Source organism: Thrips palmi, unplaced genomic scaffold, assembly GCF_012932325.1.
Source record: "Thrips palmi isolate BJ-2018 unplaced genomic scaffold, TpBJ-2018v1 HiC_scaffold_5, whole genome shotgun sequence".
Classification (NCBI taxonomy): domain Eukaryota; kingdom Metazoa; phylum Arthropoda; class Insecta; order Thysanoptera; family Thripidae; genus Thrips; species Thrips palmi.
Genome location: NW_023144632.1, coordinates 8,783,593 through 8,804,846, shown reverse-complemented (window position 1 = coordinate 8,804,846; position 21,254 = coordinate 8,783,593). Strand labels below are relative to the sequence as shown.

The following is a 21,254-nucleotide window of genomic DNA, read 5'->3' as shown; positions in this document are numbered from 1 at the left end:
CCATTTCTTGTTGTTTCTTTGTATTGTAGATTTGTGTGTGAGTACTGGTGTGTATTATGACACACGGTTTGAGTTGGGTCAGGCGTGTATTTTTGTGCGTGTAATTCGTGTCATGTGTGCACAGTCCGTTCCATTTCCTCCCTGCGTGCGAACCCCGAGATCCCCGGGGAAACCTTCTTTTCCTCTTTGAGAGAGAGAGAGGGGGGCGGGGAGCTCGTATGTGTGCAAGCGAGCCAGGCGAGAGGCGCTTATTTGCGGTCAACATGGCCGGTGCACTGCAGGGCGGCGTGGCGTGAGTGCACTGCCCCGATTGGGGTGGCGTCGACGCCGCGCCGATGCTGACGCAGCGCTCTCTCTCTCTCCTCTCTCTCTCTCTCTCTCTCTCTCTCTCTCTCTCTCTCTCTCTCTCTCTCTCTCTCGAGGGCGAGCTTGTCTCTTCGGACAGAAAAGCGAGCGCAGCGGGACAAATCGCTAGAAAAAGTAGGGGCAACTGGTAGAGGCAGAAAAGGCAAGACGCGGCAAACGTTCGCTACACTGGAACAGGCGCGGATCCAGGGGGTGCGGGTTGCGCCCCCGCCCCCCCGCCTTCAAGGCTGCAAAGCCGGCTAAAAGGTGGGCAGCACAAAAAAACTGCCTCTGTAAATAGACATTTTTTACATCCCTCCTAAAGTAGCAGCTCTTGGCGAGGTGTCCTAGCGCCTTACCCGAAAGTTTCACGTCCGACTCATCCACGTTCGCGTGCGCGGAGCGTGAAGCCCGCCGGCCGCACAATGGCCACCTGGGCGTGCCCGGGCCGCCTTCATTTTCATTTTTCCCCCCTGCTATAGCCCCGACCCCGCGCACCCGCGCGTGTTGCGCGTTTCATGCTCGCCGCCAGCAGGCGCTAGGCAGCCAGGCTCCGGCACGGCTCGGCTCAGCCGCTCCAGCAGTGTGGTCCTAGCGTCGCCCTGCTCGCCTCGTATCGCCTTCGGAGCCAGTGTTGGACTTCACTACGGCCGACTCACCGATGCTGGACTGCACCGTGGACACCCGTGCCATTTCGTCCCCGTGCGAACCCCGAGACCCGCGACACCCTTGCCCCTTTGGAGACCGAGGGACGCGGGGAGCCTCGCACTGGCCACAGAGGCACAACAGTGTGCAGCCGGCTGGCACCCCCGATATGGAAATTTGTATTATGTATACGTAGCTTGACTGACGATTTATCACGTTTGACGAAGTAAACATACATTCATCCACTCTATTCTCCTCTCTTTCGCACCTCTACCATCTCTCTCTCGAGAAGGCAACTTTTCTCGGCCTGATGCAGGCAGCTTTGGAACAACGCATCACTCTCGAAAACAAGACCGCACCTTCGCTCACTTGGAGGTGCGGATCCTGCGTTCCACGTTTCAAAGCCGGTATGGCAGCACAAAAAAAGCTCGTTAGCGTTTTTTCTACATCCCTCCCACTAACGAGTCAGGTCGGCGCTCTTAGGGCGTAGCGTCGCCCGTCCCTAGGCGCCGTTACACCGCTAAAGCTTTCCACTCCACGACCGTCATCACACGTTCCCCGCGTGGGAGGACGTCGTGAAGGCCCGCGGCCCATCCAACTTGGCCACCTCGCTGCCCACTGCGAGCGCGCCTTCATTTCTTCTATTTTCTTTTCCGCCTTTTTATTAGCATTATTATTTTTGCCCCAACGACCCCCCCCCTCCTTTTCCTTTCCCCCATTTCGCCGCCAAGAGGATCGCTTGGCGAGCTCGCTCCAGGAGGCCGGTAGCGCATAGCGCGCATTGTCTCCCCCCTCCCCCTCTCCCCTCTCAACCCTCGGACCACCGCTCTTGGACCACCCCTACCGGACCACCCCCTGCTGGACTACACCGACTGGACCACCCCGATTGGACCACCCTTTCTGAATTACCCCGACTGGACCACCCCGATGGGACCGACCCGACGAACCACCCTGGTTGGACCACCCTGATTGGACCACCCCGACTGGACCACCCGATTGGACCACCCCGACTGGACCACCCCGATTGGACTACCCCGAATGTGACACCCAGACTGGACCACCCCCGCATATGGAAATTTTGTCCCAAATGTATTGTATACGTAGCTTGCACATGAACGATTCTATCAACAGTTATGGACAAGAAAAGTAAACAAACATTCAGGGTGCGCGACGTCCTTGTCGTCCGTCTCTTTCGCACCCCTACCGACCGCCTCGAGAGAGGAAACTTTTGCTCGGCCTCGTTCTGCAGGACAGCCTTTTCTGGAACACCCCTCCTCCCCTCCGACCCACCGACCGCCACCCCTTGCTGCCTCCGGCCTTGGTGATGGGTCGCGGCCGCAGGTTTCTCAATTTCAAACCCCGGTGGCGATCGAGGACGCAGCACGCAGCAACAGCGCGGCAAAACCATCTCCTGGGAAAGATCCGATATTCGTGGGTTTCCCAGGAAAGACATTGACAGCGCACGACGCCAAGTAGAGCACCGTGGAGCCAAGTGTGGAGGCGCCGAATTTTCAATCCCCACACTTCAAATGTGACATTCGAACATGACAGCGTATCTACCGTGGGCTGCCTATGAAGATACGTTGTTCTGTCGGACGATCAGTGTGGGAGTTCTCCACGTTTGCACCGTGCCGACAGATAATGGCTCTGTGAGCTGTCCACACTTCCAGTGTGGAGACTACGAGTATCTGTCGGCACCAGGAAGCGCGGAGTCGTCCACTCTTGGCTCGAGGGCGGGATGGTGGGACGGCGGGGCGGCCGGTCGAGTGTCCCGCACGCGGCGCCGTGTTCGAGCACATCGCCGCGACCGCCGCGACCGCCGCCGTCTCCAACAAGTCCTGGCCAGTTTGCACAAGAGCAGCGTCAATATTTCGCCAGCAGGGGAAAAAGGGGGCAGGGGGGAGCCCCGTGTCCACTCCCACCGGGGGCGCTACCCTGACTAGCCGCGCCGGAAATCCCGTGGATTCCTAAATTAAGCTTCACGGAGTAAAAAAAAAAAGAAGCGCGTAGAGCTGGCAAAAGTTTTGAAAGTATTAAAAAATACCTCCGGCTGCCCTGGGGCTACTGTCCGCGATGGCGGAGGCATGACGAGGGGTGTACATTGTATAAGTGCTGCAGGGAAAAGAGAGAAAGATACGAGGTTACCGACTAGCGTTCAGAATCACGTTTTAAATCAGAAAACGGAATCGCATGTAAATTTTGACCGACATATAGACAATATTGACACAGCAAACCTCCCTGCTAAGTCACACTTTGTTTGGTAGTGTCCTCCTTGAGCAAAATTCCCGAGAAGAACGGAACCGTGAAGGGATAGGACACCGTCGAGCTGACGGGCTTTCGACCCTCGGTTTCGAGCACATGTGAGGTCACACGTGAACGCACGTCACATATCTCGAAATAGATCTCGATGGGCATCTCAAGACGACTCTGTTCTCCTGGAATTATCCAGAAATATAACACGAGGCCGCGACGCAGGAGACTCGTCCGCTAGGCGTGGTGGCAGGACCGTTTCTTTGACAAGCCGAAATGCAACTGCGGCCGACGAAGGGTAAAGCACCGCGGGGTTGACCGCCTTTTTCCTGTCCGGGAGAGGGCCCAACTGCGCACTCCCTGTCCATTTTCCCTGATGGAATTGACCCAGGATAACACACTCACGCCGAGCGAACGAGCGGAAAAGCGGGATGAGTGTGCAGTGTGGCTGAGCTTTCCCGCAGAAAGTGCACAGCTTTCCCGCTTTCCAGGCCTTTCTGGCGGTCGCGCAAAGGGCCATGATAGTGCCGGACATAAATACACATTTGCTCTGTTTGTCAGGGCCAATTTATGACGGCCTGGCTTCTCCCCTCCGCCGCACAGTGGGCCAGAAGACCGGCGCGACCGGCCAAAACTCTAGACGCATTTGGAGCTAGTCGCTAAACAGGACTTGAACAGAGCGTGTGACCCTTATCCTCGTTCGCAGAGCAGTCCATTGGTAAGGTCGCGTTAGTTCCGTTTCGCGACTCCGGAGCTCAAAACCCGGCTGGGATTTTGACGACCTCACCCGTTCTTCTGGCCCACTGTGCGCCGCTCCTCTCGGGGCACACGCACAGAAGTACAACGCCAGGGGCAGCTCAGGGGGCGTGGGGGAGGGGGAGGGTCAGACTGCCTTGAAGGTAGGCAACAGGCACGACATGACACTCTGGCAAAAAGTGCACCATGACCTCCTCCAAAAAACTATTCTAGAGCTGCCCCAACACTGTGAAACCAAGTGTGGAGAACACCACACTTCGCCACACTGCCATAGGAGGGGAGAGTAATACCCCACACTTGGGTGTGGAGCCTGCACTCTCCGCAGCGTAGAGACTGGAAACTCTGCACTTCCAAATTCCACACCTCCGCAACTTGGTTTCAGTGATGGTCCCCTCCGGCAAATGATTCTATAGTCGCCCCTGGCAACGCCGCAGCAACGCCTCGGCAACGCGCTGCTCCTCCCAGAGTGCCTGCCCGTGCTGCGGCGGCTGCGGCCCGGCACCCGTTCCGCACCCCAGGAAAGTACCCCCTCTATGGTGCCCCTTCTTGTCCACACACTCCACATGGGCGCCACAGCAGGGCCACTGCCCAGAGCGTCATTCCCACGGCTTTCAATTCGGCGTGCCTTTTTTTATGGTGCCCCACCCTACCCTGGACCACCCCACCCCACCCCACCCGCCCCACCCCGCAGCCCCACGCCGCCCACGCCGCTGGAGGAGCGTCGACACATGCGCCACCCATAGCGGCAGTAAGGCCAGCCAGATTTCGCGCGCCAAAAAAGGATGAAGTGAAAAAGATGAGAGATGAAGCAGAAAACGAAACGAACACGCTGCCGCGGGCGTGCGCGCCAAGTGATATCGGCATCGACAGAGGATTGGCGGGCGGGCGTCGGCGGGCGTCGGCGGGGGGCGCCTCGCGCGCCTCACCCCGGCCGGACGGTCTCTGCGTCTCCGATACGATTTATTCGAATCGGGGCCCTTCCCTCCCATTTTACGCGGGGATGCGCTGCGCGGCGCGGCGCCTGGTTGGTGGCTCACGGTTCGCGCGGTCGAATCCGAAATCCACGACGAAATTTGAGTGAGTCCAGAAAACTGTCTCTCTTTTCTCGCACCCCTTGCTGCGGGACCCTCATACTCCCCGCGCACACTAAATTTTGAGTTTTCGGCTGGAAAACTTTGGTCTCAGACTCTAAAACCTCGGTTACTTCAGCGACCGACGGTTTAGTTACCTGGAACCAATCCAAAGCTTGAGTACCTTGGTCAACGTTCCGGACTAAATAAACCGAAATCCGGGGTCTGCCAGCAAGCTCCGAGCCCCGCCCTCTCAGGAGCAAGCAAGCAAGCCGCCCTCACCGCAGTGAAAAAGGGCAGCACTCTTTTATTGACGTCACAGGGAGAAAGCGGACATTGTTCGCAGAGCGTCCACATTTCCGGGGGAACGGACCGCGCGGTTGCGGTGCATTCTGACATTCTGACGGGCACGTGGGTCCAGGCGCGCCGCGTAAAACTCGGCGAAGCTCGCGGGCCGGCCCCGGCCCCGGCCTTGGCCCTGGCAGACTGATTCCAAGAGTTTCGTCGCTGTCTCTCTCGCACTCATGGGGCGTGCCGTAGAGGTGCGAGTGAGACAAAACGACTTTCGGAGTCAGTCCGCTGGCCGCGACCTGCCCGCGGCCCGCCGGAACTTTGTCAGAAAGATAAATCCAAGCGTCCTTGAGGCTGCAGCTCCAGGACCTGGGAGGAGGTCTTTGAGGCGGGGGCTGAGCGGGGTGGAGCCCCCAAGGGGAGTGGGGAGGGGGGGGGGGGGAGGCCGGCCCTTGCGCGCACTCCTCAAGTGAATAAAGAAGCAACGACACAGCGCGGTCCAGCATCCGGCCTCTCGCGGCCTCCACGCGGGGCGCATACGACGGCGGAGCAGCAGCCGAGTGGACACACGCAGGGCCGCGCCGGCCTGCCCGCCGGCCCTGCAGGGAGGGCAGGCAAGGCGGCCCTACGTCAAGGCGGCCGGGGGGCGGCGGCGGGGGCGGCCGGGGGTGGCCGGGCGGAAGGGGGCGGCGGCGGCGCGGTGGTGGGGGCTGGAGGAGATGTGACCCACATAGCGATCCTGGCGCCGAAAGGGCTGGGCGGGGGCGTGCCTGGGGTGCGGTCCTGCGCCGGGGGTGGGGGCAGGGGGTGGGGGCGAGCATGGCTCTAGCATGGCGCTGCAGCAGCTGTAACGTTTACTCGCGGCCGTCGCCGCGCCTAGCGCCTCGCCGGTCCACCAGGCCCAGCCACGCCGAGGCAGGCCCAGCCAGGCCCAGCCAAGGCCCGGCGGCTCAGTTTGTGTTGGGCTGGGTTAGGCATGGCGGCCTACAAGGGCTAGACCAGCCAGCCGGCCGGCCAGTCAACAGCCAGCAAGTCAACAGCCAGCCAGCCAGCTAGCCAGCCAGCCAGCCAGCCAGCCAGGCCGGCAACAGCGAGATAGCGTGCTTGACTGCAAATACGTGGCCGAGTCACTGACAAAAAAAGAACAGAAAAGAAAAAGAAACCAACTGGTTCCTGGATTTGCCGCGCTTACTATGCGGAGAGTTCAGTCCGCCGAACCGCACCCTTTCCAAAGCCCGTTACGGTGACTTCGATGCAGGCTGGCGATGCGTGGAGCTTTATGGGATATAAAGAAGTGCGCGAAGCGGGGAACATGACGTCATTTTCAGAACAATCGTTTCGAGAAAATCGACAAAGAATTTCTATTCATTTTGAGAAATTTCGTCAGATTTCGCAAGGAGTTCGCGCGATTTCAACATATTTCAACCGATTTCAGCCAATATTTCGGACACTCAAGTGCACAGAACTTCGGCCGAGACGGGTCAAGCTGGGGCCAGCCAACGGTTCTGGCCCATGCGCGGGTCCAGTTGGGGGCGGCAAAAGGACAAGTGACCATCGCGTGGCCTCTAGTTTTACGCCCAGAACCCAGAAGCCAGGCAAAAAGCCAGACTTTGCCCCAGTGAAGAGGCAAAAGATGGTACTTTGCCCCTCCCCCAGGCCAGCCCTGGGTCCACCCCTAGGCTGGCCTGCGGAACGGCCGACGGGCTGCCAAAGCCCATCTCGCGGCGCGGGGCCGCGGGGCCGCGCTCCGTCTATACACACACGTCGAGTTTCACTTAAAAAGCTCCCGAGGCGTGTGCACTAAAAATAGGGGGCTGCGAGGCCCGTGGCATGATGCGTGCCGAGCAGGCCGCCACAGTGTAGTTCCGCGCAGTGGAGTGCAAACCGATTGTACACTGATGGGGAAACGAAGGCATCAAAACCATGCCCTTGGAGCCGCTTGGAAGGGCTGTGAGTTAATATGGGCAAAATTTCAATGCCCAGGGCATCACCTTATAACGGCCTTCAAGGGCGCGGAGAGTTTGTCATGCCCTGAAGGGCGTCGTTTTTACGCCCTTGTTTACCAGTGTAGCGCAGCACAGTGCAGTGCAGCCTATGCGGCTCGCGTCAGAACCCTCGTTGGCGGAGTGCTCGGCGCGAGGCTCGGCGCAATGACTGGTGCACTGTGGGATCCGCCCGCTCAATGGCGAAGGGGTGCAGCGGAAGGGAGTATGCAGAGCAACGCTTTTTCCACGGAACGAAAAATAAGAGAGAAGGCCTCTCCTCTCGTCATGCTGCTTCTGCTCTGGCGGGTGGTGTCGTTGCGAGGAGATCCTCTTTCTTCGGGCAGCGACACAAACGCGGAGTCAAGGAGGCGACGAGACGTCAAGCCCGTCAGGGCGTTTGCGTATCGCGTCGCGTTTCGCCTCGCGTCGCATCATTCCCTGCGATGTTCGGGGCTGCCGATCAGCCGAGCGAGCGATGCCGGAGCACGCTTGTCTCGCTTGTCTCTCTGCTGGAGCCGAGTGTGAAGCGGCGATTCCACGCTTGGATTAGCAGTGTGTTGGGCGCGCTGCGCTGCTAATGCCCGCACCAAAACGCACGGATCATCACGCGTCGACTAATCCGGACGCTTTGAGTATCGCACCCACAGTGGGCCAGAAGGCCGGTGGAGGCGGCCAAACTCCCTGGCGCGTTTTGAGCTCCGGCCTCGCTAAATGGGACTCGAACCGAACGTGTGACCCCACCAACGGATTGCTCTTCGAACGAGGAATCCATTGGAAGGATCACACGTTCGGTTCGAGTCCTATGGAGCGACTCTGGAGCTCAAAACGCGTCTAGAATTTTGGCCACCTCCACCGGCCTTCTGGCCCACTGTTCAGTGGCGCAATGCGTTTGCAGCACACCGACGGTGGTAAGCTTCAGTATCGCAAGTGAAGTGCGCCTCGCTATTCGTCGAGTGAGCATTCCCCGCACGACCCGTCGGCCGATCGCTAGAGTCCCTTGGCCGCGTTGCTGCGTTACGCCTGTCAAGCACTTCCGTCCACCACGCCCTGCCCCGCCCTGCCCCGCCCCGCGGAAGCCCCGCCGGGATGAAAAATCGCGCTGGCGCAAGCCAAGTTGGCACCGAGGCGCCGGCAATAATTCCAGTGCGCACGCACTCACACTCTCTCACTCACTCTCAAGAGCGCGCGCACGTACACACACACACACACACACCTACACAAACACACACACACCCCCTCTCTCTCCTCTCTCTCTCTCTCTCTCTCTCTCTCTCTCTCTCTCTCTCTCTCTCTCTTACAGAGTAACGCCTCCCAGAACCACGCGCGACTTCAAAGGCGCGTTGTTTTTGCTCCTTTTGCTCCACATTAGCATAAAACGCGGCCGCCATTGCAGGTCACCGCGCCGCCAGAGTGCAGGCCCGTGCCTGCCAGTCGGTGTGCAGATACTCCGAGAGTCGCTGTCGTCGCTCTGTCCCTCTCGCACTCGTGGGGCGTCCCGCTTGTGGGCGAGGGAGACAGACGACTCTCGGAACCAGCCGCGTCTGATTCCGAGCACTGCTTTCGTCGCTCTGTCTCTCTCGCACTCATGGGGCGGTCCGTAGGGGTGCGAGAGAGACAGAGTGACGAAGCAGTGTTCGGAATCTGACGGCAGCCGCCGCGACGGGCCTGCCTCGCCTGCCTTGTCAGCGGGCCGCGGCGCCGCGGACCACATTATCGGCGGAGCACCGCAGCGCACCTTCGTCTTCGTCACCGCGAGTCACACGACCGCCTCGCGCACCGCGCCTCGCGACCCAGTGCGAGGCTGCGAGCCTCGATCCGCCGCCGGGGCGGATGACGGCGGCGGGCACGGTTCCGGAAGGTGTCGCTCTGCCTCTCTCGCACCTCTGCACCGCGCCGGCGCCCCGTTGGTGAGCGAGAGAGACAGAGCGACGGAACGCCGGCTGTGCTTATGGCTGTGCTTATGGCTGTGCTGGCTGTGCAGCGCCGCGAAGGCGCGGGCAGGGCTTCCCGAGGGACACGGCAGCCGCCCGCCCCGCGAATATCAGTCCGCCCCGCCCCGCCCCGCCCCGCCCCGCCCCGCCCCGCCCCGCCCCGCCCCGCCACCCACTCGGCCACCCCTCGCCCTAGCGGCCTAGCGGCCTAGCCCTGCAGGGCCGAAGCGGAGGGCGGCGCGGCGTGCTCTCTGGGTGGCGGCGTCGCGCGGCGCCAAGACAGGCGTGGCAACGCTGCGACCGACTGTCGGTCCTCGCGGTCCTCGCGTTCGTAGCGGTCTTCGCGGTCTTCGCGGTCGTCGCGGTCGTCACAGTCGTCGCAGTCCTCGCGGCCCTCCCTCACGCTTGCCGATTTCCATGCGTCTTGCGCGCGTATCGCGGTCTGACGCGTCGCGCGGCTTCGCGGCTTCGCAGCTCTGCGGCACGAGCAGGCCGGCAGACTGATTCCGAGGGTCGCTTCCGTCGCGCCGTGTCTCTCGCACTCATGGGGCGTGCCGTAAAGGTGCGAGACAGACAGAGCGACGAAAACGAATCTCCGAATCAGTCTGCAGGAAAACCGGCCTGCCGCCAACATTGCCTGCCCGACCGGGGCAGGCCTGGCCGAGCCGGCGTCGCGCGGCGGGGCCCATGTTGGCGGCGCACGCCGCACGCACGCCGCCGGCCCGCTGCATTCATACGGCTGCCAGCGCGGCCCGTCCGCCGGCCCCTCCGCCACGCTCCGCCACGCTCCGCCACGCTCCGCCACGCCGAGAGTGTCTGAGTGTCTGTCTGGGGCCCGGCCGGCCGGCCAGGCCAGGATGAGCCCCGCGACTCGGCCTGCGAGGTGCTCGCTGCAGACTGACTGATTCCCAGAGACGTTTCCGTCACTCTGTCTCTCTCGCACTCACAGGGCGCCCCGTAAAGGTGCGCGATAGAGAGACGAGAACGACTCGCGGATTGAGTCTGCTGCTCGCGGGCTCGCGGGCTGCGTCGTCTGTGCCAGGCCCGGCAGGCCCGCCCCGCCTGCCGGCGCGCGGACTTGCTTTGACAGCAGAACAGCGGAACATCTGGGCAGGCTGTCTTGACGCGCGGGCCGCCACGCCGCCGCGCTCGGCCCGCGGCCCTCGCGGCCCCGCGGCCGCCGCGTCGTCTGCTAGGAGCCGGTGCCGCTGCATGCCGCCGCGGTGCCGCGCGCTTCGCCTGGCTTCGCCTGGCTTCGCCCCCCTCCACTGTAAACACGATGGGCGGAGGCAAGGCTCCGGTCCTGGGGCCGCCACAGGCCGCCACAGCAGCATGGTGTACTTACTTGCCAATAACCTCGCACAGCTCGTACACGTCGTCGAACAGCACCTCGTCCTCCGTCATGGTGGCGGCCGTGTGTTCGCCGACGTCGTTCGCACTGTCCGCCGCCTTGCCGTATCCTTGGCGGCGCCCTGCGTCCTGCGTCCTGCGCCCTCGCTGCTCCGTGGGCGTGTCACTGGGTCCGCTGGCGCCCCGCAACGCGGTTCTCCCCTGCGCCCTGCGCCCTGCGCCCTGCGCGGTCCTGCGAATGCCCGGCGCGGCTGTCCGGCACCGCACTGCCCGCACTTCCCTATCCGCCCGCGGAAGGGCCTCTGCACTGCTTTGCACGCACAACACCGTTCCGCACACTCGGCGCCGCGCTCGCTGCACGCCGCCTTTGGGCCCTTCGGGTCGCCTTGCTTGGCGTGCTCGCGGATGACTCGCCGCTCGTCGTGGAGAGACTCCCAGTGTCCTGCCGGTGGCGGTGCCGCGGTGCCGCACGCTGCCGCAAGCTGCCGCGCGAGCAGACAACTGAACTCGTTGCGTCGGCCGACGCCGCTACGCCGCTCGACCGTCGAGTCGCTGAGGCCAGGCCGCGCTAGTGCCGCACCCGGCCGCACTCTGCTGGGGGCAGGCTGGGGGCGGAGGGGCGGAGCGCGGAGCGGCGCGGGCCGGAGGCACCTCTCTCCACTCCCCCGCGGCCCGCGCCCCTGCCCGCCACTCCCCTCGCCTGCCGTCCCTTCGCGGGCCGTAGTAGCGGCGTAGCGGGCGCAGCGGGACGGCGGCGGCGGCGGTGGTCGCGGCGGCGGCAGCGTGGCCCAAGCCCTGGCCCAAGCCCTGGCGGTCTGGCGGCACCGGCGTCGAGGAGGGGCGACGCGCCGAGCGGCCCCGATTGATCCACTGGGTTCGGCTTGGGCTCGGCTCGGCCCGCGTGCCAGCACCGCCAGCATGCCGGCTTGGGCTGCTTTGGGTGTTTGGCTTTGGGTCGGGAACCAGCGGCCGGATGGACTTGCCGGTACGACGGCCCTACGGTGCCCTACGGCCCTACGGCCTAGCATTCGGCCGGCAACCAGCAGAGCCCCACGGCTCCCGCTAGCGCCCATGGCAGTGCCTGGGCAGCATGAGAGGCGGCAGCGGGACACACGGTTCAAGACCCGCGGTTCCGGTCGGCACATTGATTCGTCTCTTTTTATCTCTCTCGCACATAGACGAGACGCCCCGTGTGTGTGACAGACACAGCGACGAATGCGACTCTCAGTCTGAAGCGTGTTCCTCGCTCCTAGCCGTTCACTGTCAAACCGGCCACAGCGGAGTAGTCATTTTCCCTCTGCACTTGGACGTGTCGAGTTTGCAGTCTCCGCACTTCGAGTACGGAGTAGCCCACAAAGCCCCTATCTCTCAGCATGGTGGAGAACTTCACACCTTGAAGTATGGGGACTGGAGGAAACTCTGCACTTCCAAGTGCGGACACTCCAAATTCCACACCCACACTCGGTTTCACAGTGGAGGGTCGAGACAGAGGGTGGAACCCCCACGGCGCTGCCCGCCGGACCCGCCCGTGCGTGCCGTTGTGCGAATCTGATTCGAATCGGTGTGACATGTTTCGTCGTTGCCCCAACAAGCCCGCACTGTTCGTCGCTCTGTCTCTCCCGCGCCCTTCGTGACGCCATGAGCGCGATGAAGACAGCCGAGCGATTCAGTAGAGTCGTTTCGTCGCTCTGTCTCTCTCGCACTCTTGGGGCTCTCCGTAAGGGTGCGAGAGAGACAGAGCGACGAAGACGAACCCATCTTCTGAATCACTCGGCAGCGACGGTAGCGGAGCCCGGAATCAGTGCCGTCCTAGGTTAGCTCTGCTGACGCCGTGAACACGCGAAGCAAAGCTTTGCCTTCGATCGCGATCAGTACTTCCTTGGTTCATGAACGAAGTGCCGCGTCTCCGCGTCCACAAGGCCGTGGCAACTTGCAGTGTTGACGAACCCTATCACGCTGAAATCGAAGTCCACGCACGTGCGTCCGGAATGGCCTGTTCCTCGGCGGGGTTCAAAACGCGTGACCAGCGTCGCGGGCCGTCGTACCAACCTCGCCACCCCCTGGCTCTGCTTCGCCGTCAGTAGCCCTGCGAAGCAGTGTAACATTGCGCTTGATTCACTTCGTCGCCAGACATCAAATATAGTAGGCTTCTTTTTTCCGCGGGGTTTGCTAGGCTTGGGATTTGTGTAACGTGCTCCCATACGCGAGAATTTTTTTATTTCGACGAGCTGTTTGCTAAACAAGTGAAGATGCGTGCAGAAAGTTTGTAGGTGTCATGGCTGCCACAGGTACAGTTGTCTGCAAATTCCAGCTCCAGCTTCAGTTGTTGTCAAACTGACCGTCCAATCTAGGTTGGAGAGGAGAATGAACTGGAGCTGATCGTGGGTGTGTTGGGGCCCCGACACAACCATGCCCGCTGCACAGAACGCTGAGCGGGCTGCTCGCAAGCACCCGAGGCCCCAGACAACTGTGCGAGAACCAAGCGAAATTAGCTGCTGTCTTAAATATGTCATTTTCGGGACCAACGTCTTGTTCTGGGTCAGTCAACCCCTAACCCTTTGCCATATTTATTTCAAGTATTTTGTGAACAATGCTCCGTGTTTCTCGTCTTGCTAACGCCTTGCATTGCATCTGGGGCCTTCCCTCACTGACAAAGAGTGCTGTGTCCTTGTTTACAGATTTTTGGCCTCTGTATTTTGACTATTGGCATTTGGGCCTGGAGTGAAAAGGACACATTCAACAACCTCGGCCGACTCACTAACATCGCATTGGATCCAGCGTTTGTGCTCATTCTTGTCGGTTAGTTTAACAAGTTTTAAGCGAAATGGCTTCACAAGAACGGAACTGCTTACAGCCGTGTCACATAAATGTTCCTTCTTTGATACATCGTATTTCTAACTTTTAGTTGAAGCACTTAACATAATTGTTCTTTGATCTGTTAAAAAATGTATTAATTTTTTATGTCTTTTGTAAGGTACACTCACATTTATTATAGGCTTCACTGGATGTGTTGGAGCTCTACGGGAAAATACGTGTCTTTTATTAGGGGTTTGTATTTGTTGATAAACAATTATGACAGATTTTAGTTCCACATTTACTTCCTCATTTTCTCGATTTTATTTTATTTGTTACAGTATGCCATCATTCTTGCTTTGCTACTTCTAGCAGAGATGACTGTAGGCATTTTGGGATTTGTTTTTAAAGATTGGGTAAGTTCATTGATTTTCTTAATGAAATCAAGAAAGCGGATTTGCACGCCCTTCATGTCCTTTTATTTTCAGATCAAAGCACAAGCAACTGGAGGTTTCCAAGCCTTTATTGTGCACTATAGAGAGGATCCAGATCAGCAAAACCTTATTGATTGGATCCAAGAAGACTGGGTGAGTTTTGCTACAACAATAATCCATTAAGCTCCCACATTATATTTTTTCCTAATTGTTTAACTTATTTTTTCAGCTCCAGTGCTGTGGGATTGAAGGTCCCAAAGACTGGGATCGGAACAATTACTTTAACTGTTCTTCCCGTGAAGTGGGTAGCAGAGAAGCGTGTGGGGTCCCATTCTCATGCTGTCGAAGAAGACCCAATGTAGGTGATGTTGATGTGTTTGTTGGAATTTTATGATTGGCTGGGTGTACCGAGCACACTACTGCATATTCTCTCTTGACAGGAAATCATTAAGAATAAACAATGCGGCTATGATGTGCGGAAACCTGGCTATGTAAGTACATTAAATATGCTTACAACATCTGAACATGATTAATGGATAGAAAGGAAGGAGATCAGTTTCTTGTTACCACTCTTGGCGGTTTTGCTGGTTTTTTTTTTTAAGTGCATGCTCCACTGGTCAACTGCTTAGCTGGCAGGTCACCAGTAATGAGAATTAAAAGTGTATGGGCTATTCACTATTCATTTTTATTTTATCTAAATTGGGTGTAATATTCTTAATGGAGTGGGGATAAAAAATCATGTTGCTTTAGGGTAAAGGCTTAGGCTAAGTAAATGCTAGGAGGCAGACAAACATTGCAATGCTCTGTGGGGATTGATAAATTGTAAGCGGCTTTCACTTTACTTTCATAACCAAATTTCTGTTTCTGTGTCTGCATGTGTGTGCGAGTCCTATCTATTCTTCAGATTTGTTCTGTTGCAAGCTCCAAGCATCTGATTTTATGCTCTTGATTAACTGCTTGAAAGTGGGAAAGTGTTAGATGCGTCATGTTATGCTTGGGTTCTTCTCCCAATAGCTTTGAGCATTAAAAGTTAATTTCCAAAATCAGTAGAGATTCTTTTTTACAAAAAACAGGTTGAAATGTGGCTGTGGATTTTTTCTTGCATTGCTGATCATATTGCTTATCCAGGGACCGAAATCCAAGGATCTCAAAGATTATTTATAACAGTCATAGCATTATCAATGTGAATCCTGGGCTTTATCAAGTTAATGTTTCCTACTTGTTCAGGCTCCAACTGGTGAGTTCTGACCATCTGACTCATTATTCTAGCACGTTAGAATTTGAACCAGAGTTAGAAGCCTTGTCTTACCTAATGAAGCCCTGATCTAAACGGGCAGCAACAAACTGTGATGAGGGGGCACCTAAATGGCAGCACTGTTGCCTGGGTCTGTTTTGTTGGCATTGTCTAAATTTCTGTCTCATGGACTGATATTACACCTGCAACCAAAGAAATCAAAATTCCTCACGTTCGCATCCCCCACTGTAGAGTCAGCAGTCAAGCAGTTCCAGGACACTATCCTACAGCACCTGTGTTGCTGAATACATTTCTTTCAATTTGTCATTACTGGTGGTTTTGTTAATCTGATTTTATTCCTCTAAATTATTTTTCCTTAGTGGATGGGAATGTTTAGTCCTACAATGCTGAAACTTTTCAGTTGTCTCAGGGGTCACAGCATATTCAATCACCATCAGATTGGCAAATATTTGAGCGTGGATGTTTACGAGCTGGGGAAGAATGGATGGAAGCCAATTTAATTCGTGTCGCGATTACAGGCATGACTGTTGGAATCTGTCAGGTACACTTTTTGGATGATTTGGTGCTTGCTTGGGCTGCATGTTGTTGCATGGCATGGTTTTTCGATTGTTCCTCTGTGCACCTATTTGTAGGAAAAGACTTGAGATTTCATTAGCTCATAAGCTTGTTTTGCTGCATGTCTCCAGAATTATGACGTTGCGAAAATTATCTACGAGAAAGGTTGCATTCAAGCGGGTGAAGAATGGGTTGAGCGGAACCTCCTGCTCCTGGCTTGTGCAGCTGTCATCATAGCCTTTGTGCAGGTACAGTATTTATTTTGGTTACCTCACATTGGGAAGATTATGTTACATCAGTTGTTAAAAAACACCCTATGACTTACATGCAGGTAGCAAAGAAACAAGATATAATACCACTATTTCTTGAGATCCAGACTTAAGACAGCACAATGAATCACCACAACACTACATATAACATTTTCATGATTGCTCTCTAATAAAGTACTCCTGTAGTTGCAGATTATTTTTTTTGTATCCTAAGCAATGTATTTTTTGCATACTGATTGGGTTAAAGAATTTGCTTATTCTGCTGGCTTTACCATTTTTTATTAAGCCTATGTAGGAAATTACCTACTTAAGGTATATACTTGTACAATTATTGTTATTAAGTGAATTCATAAACATTATTTTAAAATACTTACTTAGTTTGAAGCTTGTAATTACGTTTAGTGTTAGTTATGGTACACAGAGGCTTATTAGGTTGATATCTTTATACTTTCTTACACCTACATTCAGTGAAACATTCCATCCAATAATTGTCTTGTATGTTTTGTAGGTTTTGGGCATTTGTTTTGCTCAACATCTTCGAAGTGATATATGGGCTCAAAAAGCAAAATGGCATTGACAATTGCAGGCCTCTACTGCGGTGTAGCAGATGGGGCCAGTAATTTGATGCATGTGTGATAAGACTCAGGTCAGTGCAATTGATATTACGGATGATACTACAGATGCTGCTCCAATGAAGAAATCAGAACTTCTCTCTTAATTTCTAATTAACGTTTCGAACTGGTGCTAAAACTATATTTAGCTTGTATGTACTTAACTCAAAGCTGACATAGGCTGCATGTCTTCTTTGACCCTCAGCCGACGAATCGGTTTTGGTTTGTGATAATGAACTTTATTCATAACTTCTTAATTGTCTTCCTTGACTTTATTAACATGGAGACTTTTCCATTAAAACTATAAATCTATAGTGTAAGTGGGATAATGTGTGAGATATATTTAAATCTGTGTGTGCCACTTCGCCACATCTTATGAAGATTCCAATGCTTCTCATGTCATGTAGTTGATGTTGAGTGTACATGTACATATTGTAGTGTAGCTTCATTTATTTATTATTTAAAGTGACAATAGTTTGCTTTGTAAATTGAAACATCATGATTCAGGACTTAATTGATCTAAGTGGAAAACTCTTTGTGGTTATGGCTTTGTGGCTTAAAATCTCAATAGATGTAATCAGAGTTATACCTTTATCTATGAATTTATCTATCTCTAACACCTCTGTGTAATGAGTGCTTGATACTTATGTTGTACTAAATCGCTGTGATAAATTAGGATGCATATGAGAGTAGGATTTTGTGAATTGGTTGGGGAACGTAAAATTTATTGAGCGGGGATCCAGAGCCAGAGATTAATTTATGATGACTTAACATTGATGGCAAAGTGAAAGTTTTTTCTTTTTTGTTCTGTTTACACAAAAGCCAATTGTTGTTTAAGTGGAGTTTGCAAAAAACTTTTCAACATTTCATGTTTATCTCTCTATTGTTCTATGTAAGTTTGTTTTTATATTACAAAAAATATGATAGAAGGTAAAGATTTTCTGCAGCTCTAGTATATCAGAATCTCATTCCCTGTTTGTATTTTTTTTCCTGTACAACTGTGATGAAATTTTTATCCATGCCTAATGTTATAACACTTACAGTATTTTTATTGTTAAAAAACATCCTTCAAGGAATAAATTATATTATGTGCTGATTTTTACATCTTGTTTTAATAGCACAGCTTACACCATGCTTATGCTTCCTCTCAACTACTTTGGGTCCATTTGGGGTATTTCCGGGTGAAAAGACCAAACCATGCTGAGACCATGCCACATTAGTATGAGGTTTTTTATTCCCTCCCATAAGGTGGCCTGAGATTGGTCATAGTGGATAGTCAGATTTCACCTATCAGTAACTCCTTTACATTTGTTTTGCTCAGGTCTATCTTTTTTAACTTCCCAATCGATGGATTTCTCCTGAACGTGTATCCATTTTGGTTAATCATCATGCAAATTATTAGACAGGTTGCTATGAAAACTGTATTTTTGAGCACCTTACACCTGTATTACCGATTCCGACCGACTCGGATCTTTTATCATCCAAGTGTGTGTGTGTGTGTGTTTTTTTTAAATTATTTATATCATTTTACTTTATCCAATTTAACACGTTTAACAAAACATTTCGGAAATCGTCGTACAGTAATATACAATACTGATAGAGTGAAATACATTTTTTTTTCGCGCGAGAGGTGTTTGTGACCTAACTCAGCTCCCAAGCTTTGCTTGGTGCTCCCAGTCCCTCTCACGTCCCAGTAGCTCAGTCCATTTTATGTATTTCGGTGGAGTCGTCGCAGTAAGAAAGAAAAAGAGGTTTTGAATTTCCCGGCCGCAACGCAGGGAATGACGGCTTGAGACTAGTGACCTGCTGCCGAGCGTTTCGGGATAGTCTAATAGAGGGGGGGAGGTAATTTCGTGAAAAATGACGTTTGCATTTATTATTTTTTGGTGAAATTAATCAGTTTTGGGGTTTATAATGGCAAAGATTGGGAAAACTAAAAAACGGGAAGGTGTCTTGACTTGAGCTGTCTTGTGCGACCCGAGCGCCATCTCGGGGGGATCTCGCTGAACCTGCCACTGCAAATACCCCATGGTGCCGGCAAGACAGGGGAGACGAGACGCTTCTTGCTGAGGCCTCTACTAGAGCGTGTGAACTAGATCTGGATAATTTGTCATTGCTGATTGTGATTTGAACTCGAATTGGAGACGATGAGCTTCCTGGTGCCGCCCCCTCCCAAGCGGTACAAGCTACGCAGCCGGTCAGCCTCGCAGCAACAGCAGCAGGGAAGTGACCAGCCGGGCGGCAGCGGCACATTTGTGGGTAAGCTTCTTGGTGCTTTTCCTCTTGCTTGTTCACTGGTAAAACCGAAGCCCTGTTGTACGCCTCATTCAAGCATACAACCACGCTTGAAGACTTAGCGCTTCGAGTCAAGCGTAAAGAAGGAATGTATTTGGATAGGCGGGAGAGGGGAGGGGCGAACCAGAGATGCGCTTGGAGAAGGGCCTAAAAGTACGCTTCAGTTCTGCCAGTGTAGTAAAGGGACCCTTGTCTTTTAAATTTTGATCCAGCTGGTGGTCCACCAACCAGCTCCACCCGTGGGAGAGGAAGAGGAGGACGCAAATTCGCCTTTGTTCCGAAGGTCACTTGCAAACTTTGCCAGGAGGTGGTTGACAAGGATCAGAGCAAGGACCATCCATGGCTGTATGGGCGAATTTGTCCAAGCTGCTATGTAAGATATCCCATTAAAGAAAGGCCGTGTTTAAAGATCACTGGAATTGTTTCATCTTGATATTGGTGTCAAATCGTGATTTCTGTTTCAGTTGAAATGTAAAGAATTGTTGACAATTTGGGCAGCTGGAGGATCTATCAAGGTAGACAACCCATCTTTTTATATAATTGACAAATATTTGTTGCATAAAAAGTTTTAGTGCTGTATTTAAAGACTGTTTTCACAATTTTGATTTTTTTTTCAACCCTAGTGTGTCAATTGTGCTGCTGCTAATGGTATAACTATCCTAAAAGAGAGGTAAGGCAATATAATTGAGTGAAGTAGTTGCATTATATTTAATTAATGTTTTATAAATGCTGGATTCTCTCCTTCACATTCAACAGCTTGATCTGCTTCAATTGTGTCCCAGAGGATGAAAAGGCACATTTGCCAAGACTAAGACATGATTTTAGAGAGAAGGTAGGCACCCCATTTTAAAATACAGTATATTTTTAAAATTTTATACTGTATCAGCTATTGCTCTTTTGATTTTGTTCAGTTTCAGAATTTCCAACTTGAGAATGGTTTTCAATTAGAAGACAAAAAGCCACTAAGGGTTCTTTCCCTATTTGATGGTATTGGAACAGGTAATATGATTAAGGTGTCTTCCTCTTCCTCTTTATGTGCCTTTGTGACAAGTAACATGTTTATAAATGTCTTATTACAATTAGGACTTCTTGTGCTGGATAATCTTGGATTGGAGGTAGAAGAATATTTCTCATGTGAAATTGATGAGGATGCTTTGTCGGTTTTGGACTACCGTTTTTATGGAAGGATGACCCATTTGAGTACTGTGACCAATTTGACCCCCCACAAATTAGACTCTCTTGGTCGAATTGATCTTTTGATCGGTGGATCCCCTTGTAATCAGTTGAGTTTAGCTAATCCTAGGCGGAAGGGCTTATATGGCAAGTATAAGTTTATGGATGCAAACAAAAGGCTTATTCATGTTTAGTCTTGTTTTTTAATTTTTTTTAAAAATTAATTTCGTTTGCTTTTTTTACTGTCTAGATGTAGAGGACACTGGTGTCCTGTTTTTTGATTTTAACAGAATTCTAAAATATCTACAAGCATCAGCTCTCCGCTCCGGAAGACCTCTCTATTGGCTGTTTGAAAATGTGGCATCAATGCCTCATGACTTCAGGGACACCATTTCAAAGTATGGTTCAGTATTCAAGCCCTTTGTTTCCCTGTCCTTAGAACTGATACAGTATGGCTGGAGTGAACAGCTTGAAATATGTCAGCACATTTTCATCTGAAAATAATATCATCGGCATTGGTTGCAGAACTTTGCAATGCAGACCTGCCAAATGGGATGCCAGTCAGTATCTCCCTGCCAAGAGGGCACGGCTCTTCTGGGGAAACATACCCAATCTTCATGGAGACCAGAAAACAGAGCAGCCGCCACCATACCTGGATAAAATTCTGGAGCCCTATCGGAAAGCCCAAGTTGTCAGTTTGCCCACAATCACAACCACATATCACTCACAGTGCGGTAAGAGTTAAATGCAAGTTGCAGCTGACATCATCTCTGCCTAGATCCTTGAAAGATATTTTTCATCATGAGATAAATATGTTACAGGGAGAGGTGTGCTGCTTCCTGTGATACAAGATGGACATGAAACCGGCTTACTTATCACAGAAAGAGAGCGGTTATTTGGGTTTCCCACTCACTTTACTGATGGGCCAAACCTCTCAATCCGTAAGAGGGAATGCTTGCTTGGAAAAGCATGGAGTGTGCCAGTTGTCGAAAAGATATTGTCACCCCTTAAAAGCATATTCAAATTGAAGGAATCAGATGGAAGGCTCTGAAAAAAAAGTAATATTTTCTTCTGATTCATGAAGCGATATTTCTGAATTGTTCCCATTGTTTGTGTGAGAGCAGTACAATAAAATGTTTGAGTCATTTGTGTTGCCTTGTGAATCTCCTGTAGACAACCTTGAGAAGCTTGAATAGATTGAGAAAGAAACAGAAAAAATAAGTTGTGGGATTTGTGATGGGAAGAA

At 53.1% G+C, this 21,254-nt stretch overlaps 3 protein-coding genes across 17 annotated transcripts in view; 2 read left to right on the top strand and 1 right to left on the bottom strand.

Moving 5' to 3' along the window:
* LOC117650957 (peripheral plasma membrane protein CASK) overlaps positions 1 to 11,111 on the bottom strand; it is a 254,602-nt gene extending 243,491 nt beyond the window's left edge. For all 12 annotated transcript variants that reach the window (XM_034394621.1, XM_034394622.1, XM_034394627.1 and 9 more), the window contains exon 1: positions 10,619 to 11,111. In XM_034394621.1, the coding sequence (XP_034250512.1) occupies positions 10,619 to 10,677 (59 nt within the window). In that variant the 5' untranslated portion in view covers positions 10,678 to 11,111. The remainder of the gene's footprint in view (positions 1 to 10,618) is intronic.
* Positions 11,112 to 12,817: 1,706 nt separating this feature from the next.
* On the top strand, positions 12,818 to 17,642 carry LOC117651432 (tetraspanin-5). 4 transcript variants are annotated; one of them, XM_034395473.1, is made up of 11 exons: positions 12,818 to 12,911; positions 12,975 to 13,161; positions 13,302 to 13,422; positions 13,598 to 13,671; positions 13,758 to 13,832; positions 13,905 to 14,003; positions 14,080 to 14,208; positions 14,291 to 14,341; positions 15,506 to 15,646; positions 15,792 to 15,908; positions 16,438 to 17,642. In XM_034395473.1, exons 2-11 carry the CDS (start codon positions 13,033 to 13,035, stop codon positions 16,504 to 16,506), a joined length of 1,005 nt encoding a protein of 334 aa, XP_034251364.1. In that variant the 5' UTR covers positions 12,818 to 12,911; positions 12,975 to 13,032; the 3' UTR covers positions 16,507 to 17,642. The 4 variants fall into 4 exon arrangements, with proteins under 4 accessions (XP_034251364.1, XP_034251365.1, XP_034251367.1 ...); XM_034395474.1 differs by having other exon boundaries at positions 12,896 to 13,161; positions 15,515 to 15,646; XM_034395476.1 differs by lacking the exon at positions 15,506 to 15,646 and having other exon boundaries at positions 12,896 to 13,161.
* Positions 17,643 to 17,791: 149 nt separating this feature from the next.
* Positions 17,792 to 21,153, top strand: LOC117651431 (DNA (cytosine-5)-methyltransferase 3C-like). The gene is made up of 10 exons (XM_034395471.1): positions 17,792 to 18,799; positions 19,048 to 19,208; positions 19,300 to 19,350; positions 19,459 to 19,505; positions 19,592 to 19,667; positions 19,747 to 19,834; positions 19,919 to 20,155; positions 20,259 to 20,406; positions 20,534 to 20,742; positions 20,830 to 21,153. The coding sequence occupies exons 1-10, from the start codon at positions 18,688 to 18,690 to the stop codon at positions 21,057 to 21,059; spliced, it is 1,359 nt and encodes a 452-aa protein (XP_034251362.1). The 5' UTR covers positions 17,792 to 18,687; the 3' UTR covers positions 21,060 to 21,153.
* The last annotated feature ends 101 nt before the right edge of the window (positions 21,154 to 21,254 follow it).